The 8,978-nt window shown below is 36.5% G+C and overlaps 2 protein-coding genes across 2 annotated transcripts in view; one reads left to right on the top strand and one right to left on the bottom strand.

Annotated features, from left to right (window-relative positions):
- LOC111382733 (ABC transporter B family member 15-like) overlaps window positions 1-1,609 on the bottom strand; it is a 3,682-nt gene extending 2,073 nt beyond the window's left edge. Inside the window, exons 1-2 of the mRNA XM_023006772.1 lie at window positions 1,076-1,609; window positions 13-990 (exon numbers count right to left, since the gene is read on the bottom strand). Coding sequence (XP_022862540.1) covers window positions 13-990; window positions 1,076-1,609 — 1,512 coding nt within the window. The remainder of the gene's footprint in view (window positions 1-12; window positions 991-1,075) is intronic.
- A 4,705-nt stretch (window positions 1,610-6,314) lies between these two features.
- Window positions 6,315-8,415, top strand: LOC111382736 (vignain-like). The gene is made up of 4 exons (XM_023006774.1): window positions 6,315-7,230; window positions 7,354-7,586; window positions 7,713-7,853; window positions 7,980-8,415. The coding sequence occupies exons 1-4, from the start codon at window positions 6,720-6,722 to the stop codon at window positions 8,229-8,231; spliced, it is 1,137 nt and encodes a 378-aa protein (XP_022862542.1). The 5' UTR covers window positions 6,315-6,719; the 3' UTR covers window positions 8,232-8,415.
- The last annotated feature ends 563 nt before the right edge of the window (window positions 8,416-8,978 follow it).

Here is an 8,978-nt window from a genome sequence, read left to right as displayed (position 1 = left end):
AAAGGCCTGAACCATTAATGACATTCGATCTCCAACAAGAGATCGAACTATATTGGCGTCAGTCGACAACATTGCACAAACTGCAGCACTTGTATTCTCATTATGATCGAACCATCCTACCTCAAAAGTAAGAACATTCTCAAGAAATTTTTCCCGTACCCTCTTAGTTAATCTTTCTCCCATGATTGCAAAATTGTAATGCTGGAGTACACTGGCGAAGAAACTGATAATGCCTAGACATAAATAGATGATGCAGTACAATCTGGTCTGGGATTTTAGTTTTGAGCTGTCATCAGAAAAGTATAGTGAGACCATTGCGCCCATGAAGTAAGCATGAATTGGCTGGATTGCACCGAAGACAACAGCTCCTGCACACCCAAGCAAGGCTTTCTTCCATTCTGGAGCATTCATTTGAAATAAGCGCAAATGACTTGGAGAAGAACATTCTAATTTGTCAGCATTATTTTGGTGATAATCGCTATAGGTCGATGGGAGACTGTTATGAGTTGGTGAAACCTTAGAGTGAATGGCAAGAGCTGTCCTATTTTGCCTGCTTAAGTTGAAAGGGGACATGGGACTGTGGGCATATGTTGTCCTCTTATGGTATCTTTCCTCCATATGGTGACGTGGACTATTAGGAGGCTTAGTCATTGCCGATTTCTGCGCTTTTACCATTTCAGAGTAAATTCCACCTTCCCCATTATTTATTTGCATCAGCTCGTCATGAGACCCTGATTCAACAACTCTCCCGGATTGAAGTACGACAATCTTCTCGACATTATGGATTGTGGTGAGGCGATGAGCAATGACAATGGTTGTTTTTCCTAGCGAAGCCTTGTCAATGGCTACCTGTACTATGCCTTCAGATTGTGCATCCAATGCACTAGTAGCTTCATCAAGCAAAAAGATTCTTGGATCTTTAAGCAATGCCCGTGCTATTGCTATCCTTTGCTTTTGCCCTCCTGATAACTGAACACCAGACTCTCCCACCTGAGATTTACTAAAATCAAAATAAACTCGAGTAAAATAACAAGAAAAATATTATCAAATGTAGAAGCTTGGAAAAATAGTTTACTTGAGTTTCATATCCTTCTGGTAAATTTTTTATGAACTCATGTGCATTTGCAGCCTTAGCTGCACTTATAACCAATTCCATTGTAGCATCTTCCTTACCAAACAATATATTTTCCTTTATGGATGTAGCAAAGAGAATTGGCTGTTGATTAACCAGCCCTATTTGAGATCTTAACCATTTCAGATGGAGTTCATTTATTCTGTGCCCATCAAGTAGTATATCTCCTGAGATGGGATCATAAAACCTTTCTAGCAATGAAACAATAGTTGATTTTCCTGAACCACTTGCACCAGCAAGACCCACTGTCTTACCAGCTTCTATGAGGAGATTGAAACCATGGAGGATAAACATATCCTTTCTTGATGGATAACTAAAATGAACTTGTCTAAACACAATTTGCCCTCTCACATTTGCTAAAACTTTCCCTTCTGCATTTTCAGAGTCTATTTGAGGGATACAATCAATCGTCTCAAAAATTCTTTTTGCAGCAGTTGACGCCTCTGTGATAAATGGGAGATTAGGGAGTGCAGTCATACAGGACCTGCAATTCACTAGAAAGGTGAAATGCGTTCGAACATCTGAAGATAGTCACAAAACAGCATAACTTCTTTGCGTTCATTCTATTGGTAAAGTATAAAGAACATACATAATTATGAATAATAGTAATATATATTCATCTAGATAGTCAATCAATCAATTGTAACTTTTAGTTTTGTTTGTTTTCTTGACCGGGTTTAACAATGTTCTTCCACTCATTTCTGAGTTGTCTTTAGTTTAAAACCTCTGAACGATTAATCCTTTTAGCAATGCTCTTCCACTCACTTCTAAGTTGTGTCTTTAGTTTAAAACCACTGCACGAATCCATTTAGGAAGAATTTATAAATGGTTCAATTTATAGATAAATAGAAATAAATGGTAGATAAATGGATACTGCTCAATGTCCATTTCAATATGTGATTGAAAATAAAGTTTGATGATTTATAAATTTTGCCAAACTGAGGCAAAGGACAGTATTTTTCAGATGAATTGGTTGAACATGATATCAAAGCAAGCAAAGGATCTGGGATCAAGTCTTGCTTGCACCCATTCAATAAAAATTGTCTACATGTTAGGCTTTGGAAGGGGAAAATGACCATTGTCTACAGATGAGGGGGCCTATTTGAAGTTAATATTTAAATGGTTTATATGTTGGCCCTATCTAACAGATTAAACTTTTAGATTAATTAGTTCAACACAAAGGAACTCACATTCCTGCAAGGATGATACATATGGCTGATACTGAAACATGGCCGCCACTCTCTCCTCTTTCAGTGACAAGAATGCTCCCATACCAAGATTGAAATGCCCAAGTTGCAAAAATTGTTGCCATGCTTCCTATCAGCAACCCCTTCACTAATCCTTGTTTTATCCCATGGTTCATACTTTCATGAAGAGAATGGCTAAATCTATCGAGTGTTTGGTGCTCGCCAACATAGGAATATACAGTTCGGATAGATGATATTGCCTGTTCCGCAATACAACCTGCAACCCCATAAGCATCCTTACTCTTGATTCCTAGGTCCATCAAATATTTTCCGAATCCCACCCCTGGGGCTATAAACCCGATTGCAAATGGAAGGGATGCCAATGCTAGTCTCCATGAAAGTAGGAAGGCAACTATTAGGTTAAACATGAAAGCGCAGAGTTGAGCCAGACAGGTTGGTATCTATATAAGGTAAAAAATAATAATAATTATAAAATCTCAAAAGAGGGGGGAAACGGCCTTTTCATTTAACTACATATGGAAGACTGGTTGATGGACAAAACGATAATCAAAAAACAATAAAGAACCTTTTCAGCTATAGCATCTTGAATCGAGTGGGCATCTGCAGAAATGTTGGAGACAACTTGAAAGGTGGTAGATGAAGCGTCTTGGTTGTCAAAGAAACCAACTTCTTGTCTAAGTACCGATTTTAAGTATTTTGTCCGTATACGAGATGTTTGCCTCTCAGCAGTTCTTGTCCAACAAACTCCTTCTGTAAATGCAGTAACCAATCTCAAATAAATAAAATGATCGATAATCAACAGGTTTTTGAACCTTTCGATGAATTCCAACTTTCCTGATTGTTGGTGATCAAGCGAAGTCGTTATTAGTTGATCAAGTTTAGGACCAAAATATATGTCATGTAATGAAACAAGTTAACAGGGTCACAATTAGAAATAACAGTTTGAGAAGTTGCAATTTTACACAATTAATATGACCTCAGACCTCAAATTATCCGTTTGCAAGCAAATCAATTGTCCCTTTTTTCCAGTAGAATCAAAGAAACAAATTAATATATCAAAAGATAATGATAAACCAGCTGAGAACATCCCTCTACAAATATCCATGAATTTTCTGAGAAAGTTGCCATACCAAGGAAAGCAGCAAATCCGGCTCCAACAGCAACATACATAAGCTGGAGTGCATACTGAGCGAAAACACAAGTATAACTGAAATCAAACTAATGTTTCAACACGAAATTCCATGATACATTGTAATTGAAGTAAAAAATTGTTGAATTAGTTTCTTCAAGCGCGCAATTTTCATAAATGGGAGACGAGGAGACTTGAACCAAAGACTTTTAACTGATCTGATACTACGTTAAAGTACACACAGTTTATAGCTTAGATTTTGTCTTCAACATACCTTGCGCACTGCCCCTTTCGCAATAGACTGATCTGCACTTCCGAATGCATCTAAGGCTTCACTCAGGACAGACATGGCCAATGGATCGGCCAATGAATCTCCCAAGCAGCCCAAAATACCAAGAAACATCAGCAACTTGTCGGCAAAATCAGCATATCTGAAAAAGCCTCCCATTTTGTCAATTATTTAGATAATAGAGATCCCATATAACAATTATTTCCAAACTCCAACTCCATTTTATACTAAAAACACAAGTTTATTCCTAAAAAGCTCAGGACAACATACTAAATGTACCAATTAAATGTGGCTATATAGCTGCACCTTAATCTGATTGTAGCTTTGCTTTTCCCAGCTGTTGACGGTTTCCACAGCTATTATCGGTCTTACATTCTCATCTTAGACGGCATGCAGATTTTATAAAAGGTATATCCATCAAGATCTGCCGCCTTTTAGGGGGAAAGACCTTGAAAACTCAAACCACTTTCCAGGTTTTTAATGTTAAATTGTTTATTATACTCACATGCATATTTATTTCATGGCCTAAATGTTTGGATTTATGTAACATTCGTTGTGCCAAAAGATAAAAATGTTAAATAAAAAATGGAATATTTACAACTTGAGGCTCTGAATAGGTAACAATGTTGCATTGTTTTGAACTTCATTTTCGTCGTGTACAGTATAAATATTTGAACTGTTAATGGTAGGTCCAGCCGTTCAGCATCAGTCGGTCAGATTTAGAGGTGGGCTGCAGCCACGTTCAGCATCAGTCGGGTGGATTTAGAGGTGGGCTGCACTTGGCTGCGGCCCATTGTTGACCAGGCACAGATGCTTTAATTTTTTATTTTTATTTTATTTTTGCTGTGAATTTTAGTCTATTAGCCCATCAATTGACTTTTATAGAAAAGGGGCAAAACAAAATTCTTTCTTTTCGGCAACCCCTAGAACCAACTATGTAGCATCTACATCAAGAATTCAAGTATTGTATATGTCATTAGTCAATAAAATTCAATGGACTTGTCCACCTCAGATATTTTTTTGTTTTAATGTTTAGCCCACTAATTTATATAATTTTAGCCCACTTATTTGTATCAATTGATAGTACCCATTTATCCCATTTCTTCCTATTATTTATTCACATATAATCCCCTATTTTGCAAAACCAATTGAAATAATTTCCAATCAAATATGGTTTTCTTGCTGATTGTTTAACACTAAACATTAAATGATAATTTAATATGAATTTAGATCTATATTCTATTAATGATGAATTTTATGCTATAAAACATCGCGAATACAACTACAATAGGTAACTTATATTATGAATTTTTCTTATTATATATAAATTTTATTCGTAGATTAAATTTTTAAAGTTTTTTGCCTCCCATAACATTAATTCCTGGCTCTGCCGTTGTTATATTGGATCTTTTACTGGATAAAAGGGTTGATCAAATTAAATAGAAAAAAATTTCAACCTCAGTTTGGTCGATAACAAATCTTAATTTCGGGTTTACAAAACTCGACCAGCACCCCAGTGGGATTTTGGCATGAACATCTAAACTTTACATCCTGACATGCATAGAAGAAGTGACAAGTGCATTTTATGCGCTTATCTGGGCTTTTATTCTTATTTAATATATATAAATTGAGCAAATATCTACTTGACTAGCGTAGATTATGTTAATTATAGGAAAATCCCAATTTGAAGTATTACTTGGTGGTATATTTATTAACACAAATTTGTTCTGAGGTTCAAGTTTTATTCACAAGGTGTATGTTCACGTCTATATACGTGAAATTATGTGTTCGAGTTCAATCATTAAAAGAACTTTGAGTTAATTATTTCTGGTTAGCTCTTTCACTCATGTATAAACATTTGATGATATTTCTTCTGTCACAACTGAAAGGTATGAAACAGTGTTCAAGAAAAAATATCAAACAAAATTGACATTATCTTCTGATACTGAATCTTCTCCTTGTTGCAGCAAGGAATGCATGGCTAGGAACATTGCGTGCGGTTGATAATTGGGCAGTGGTTCTTACCGGGCACCCTTTCTAGTTGGTTTAAGAACTGGCCTGTAGCCAAAATTAATAATTTCTATGAATTTGAAGCTTAATGATTAGTAGCTGATGTGATTTCAGGGTATTAGGTTGATGCAGTTGTCAATGATAATGACACTGGATTTGCTCTAGGTAGAAGGTATAATTTTGAGAACTGATTTGAGTGATGTGCAACATTTTCAGTCTTATTGGTTGTCTTGATGAATATTTTGTTTAAAATAAATCAGTTAATCCTTTATTCATCCGTTTTCCTTTCGTTGACTTAATCCATGTCTATAGTTGTCTAGACTGCTATTGCTTGCTTTCATGGTCTCGACTGTCAATCCATACTATTAGGATGGGCAATTTTTTCGAGTTTTTCCAACATTTCTGTTTCTTCAAGCTGAATTAAGCTGAAATTTACTACTATTTGATGAAAAAATCACAGTAGTCTTATCTTTATTACTTAGTAACATTGCTTACGAATCAGCGTTTGGAAGTGGGGAGGAGAAGCCCTAAACCGGCAACAATAGAAGTTCAAATTCCGGACGAACAAATCTAAAACAGACTCAAACTTTGAGTGTTGCACAAGATTTTGAGCACTTCATTGACAAATACACCTGAGAGGAAACGTGTTATAGAGGCTGCAGCCTTATAAGACAATTCATCAGCTTCTGTGAACAGACAAACAACCTAAGCATGAAGGGCATGATGAGTATATATTATCAAGTATAGAGTACAAATCTCCCTTCTAAAAATAGCAGGCAAAACGTCAATAGAAAAACAATTTTATCCCGGGATTTCTGTAGAAGATTAGAGACTGTTTAGCACACAAGATTACACATTACAATAAACATGATTCTAGCTTTTTTGTTCTTTGATACTGCCCACTGTCTATAAGAACACACTCAAGTTATTCTTGATCAAATAGAAAAGCCAATGATATGTGCATCCTGCGATAAGCTTGTTCACTTTTCTGTTGAAAAACTGAACTCTGATATCGAAAAGATGGGGATTTGGAGGGTGATTTTGGCTTCTGTTTTGTTGATTTTGATCTTTAGACTTGCAGAGGGCATGGAGTTCACGGAGAAGGATTTGGCTTCAGATGAAAGCCTGTCGGATTTGTACGATAGGTGGAGGAGTCACCACACAGTTTCTCGGGATGTAACTGAGAAAAAAAGGCGTTTCAATGTGTTCAAGGAGAACGTGCTGCACATACACAAGGTGAACCAGATGGACAGGCCTTACAAGTTGAAACTCAATAAGTTTGCTGATATGACCAGCCACGAATTCAGAAACTTTTACAGTTCTAAGATCAAACATCATAGAATGCTCCATGGTAGTCGAGCCAGAACCGGATTCATACATGGAAAAACTGTAAATCTGCCTGCTTCTGTTGATTGGAGAAAGCAAGGCGCCGTCACTGGTGTTAAGGATCAAGGCAGATGTGGTAAGTCCCGTAGAGAAATTTCAAGATAACCTCCCAACATATGGTCTGAACATAAAGATTTCAATTCAAATTATATTTATGTTCGTAATGATTTTGTGTTTGGATTGAATAAATTTTATGCAGGTAGTTGCTGGGCATTTTCAGCTGTTGTTGGAGTTGAAGGGATCAACAAAATTAAAACTGGTCAGTTAGTCTCTTTATCGGAGCAAGAGCTAGTTGATTGTGAAAAGGATAATGAAGGCTGCAACGGAGGACTAATGGAACACTCGTTTGAGTTTATCAAGAAACAGGGTGGCTTAACGACTGAAAGAATATATCCATACAGAGCCAGAGAAGGGAACTGTGATTCAAACAAGGTATAAAATCGTCTGATGAAAAAATAAATTGAGCAAAAGAAAGTACCTCAATAATCTAACTTGGCTTTTGTTAACGAGAAAATGGTGAATTATCTGCCCTTCTGTTCACTTGTTTTGGTTTTGTAGATGAATTCTCCAGCTGTCATGATTGATGGGTATGAAATGGTACCTGCGAATGATGAAAATGCCTTGATGAAAGCCGTTGCAAATCAGCCTGTTTCTGTTGCAATTGATGCTGGTGGTTCTGACATGCAATTCTACTCTGAGGTATAGTTTCACTAGATGCATTTCACTACCTATAACGACCACTGATGATCGGTTGGTACTCTAGGAACGTGTTTTTACCATAATTTTCTGTTCTAACGATGTCTAGAAAACATTCTACAACTGCAGGGAGTGTATAATGGATATTGCGGGATGGAGCTAGACCATGGGGTGGCAGCTGTGGGCTATGGAACGACTCTTGATGGTACGAAATATTGGATAGTGAAGAATTCATGGGGACCCGACTGGGGAGAACAGGGCTACATTAGGATGCAACGTGATGTCGATGCATCAGAAGGGCTATGTGGCATAGCTATGGAGGCCTCGTACCCCACCAAGTTATCGGCTGATAATCCAACACCACGCAAGGATGAACTCTAGATTTACAGCATCGTCAAAAGTAATATTTCTCCTAGTTATGTTTTGCAATCCGAGCAGACAAAATAAATTCTCTGTGTATGCTACATATTACTACTAGAGTTTTTCTTGGGAGTTTGAATGAATAAAAATGATCTTTGTTATTGTGTAGTATAACATAGCAAATATACATTTCACGTTTTTGGCATATCTGCTTAAAAGGTTGGGATCTCTTGAAAGTTGTTCTATTTTAGTCTGAACTATCATTGTCCACAACGGACTGGTTGAGTTTGTTCTAAAGCAGACTTGTATTTTGTGTCTTTAGAGCATCTCCAATAGAGATGTAAAATTGGATGTAAATTGGTATATCCAAAATTACTTTTACATCCTTTTTTACATATATTGGATCTAAATTCAAATTTTACTCCAATGAAAAGAACTAAATTCATTTGTTTACCTCTTGTGGATGTAAAAATAATCTGAATTTATACCCCTTTTTTTTTTTTTTTTTAACATTTTCTTCTAGAATTTTCATTTCACTTTGCATCTATCCATTAAAGAGGTTTTTGGCTACTTTGAAGATCTAAATCACAACTTATATCTATTTTACACCACGATCGGAAATGCTCTTAGGCCTTTCCACTTCCGTATTTGGTTTAGGCAACATCACAACAAGCATGACATTTTCTAGTTGTTGGGCAAATTGTTCTCAAACGACGTCTCAGAATGCAATGTTAACTCGGCTTAATTCTCAGTTGGTTCAGCCAAGTA

The sequence above is a fragment of the Olea europaea genome, unplaced genomic scaffold, assembly GCF_002742605.1.
Source record: "Olea europaea var. sylvestris unplaced genomic scaffold, O_europaea_v1 scaffold2557, whole genome shotgun sequence".
NCBI lineage: Eukaryota > Viridiplantae > Streptophyta > Magnoliopsida > Lamiales > Oleaceae > Olea > Olea europaea.
Note: the sequence above shows the minus strand (reverse complement) of the source record. Positions and strands in the feature narration are given on the sequence as shown.

Coding starts and splice junctions, on each gene's coding strand:
- LOC111382736 (XM_023006774.1), top strand. CDS start 6,720: ATGATATGTGCATCCTGCGATAAGCTTGTTCACTTTTCTGTTGAAAAA. Junction 7,587..7,712: donor GGAACTGTGATTCAAACAAG/GTATAAAATCGT, acceptor TTGGTTTTGTAG/ATGAATTCTCCAGCTGTCAT. Junction 7,854..7,979: donor ACATGCAATTCTACTCTGAG/GTATAGTTTCAC, acceptor CTACAACTGCAG/GGAGTGTATAATGGATATTG.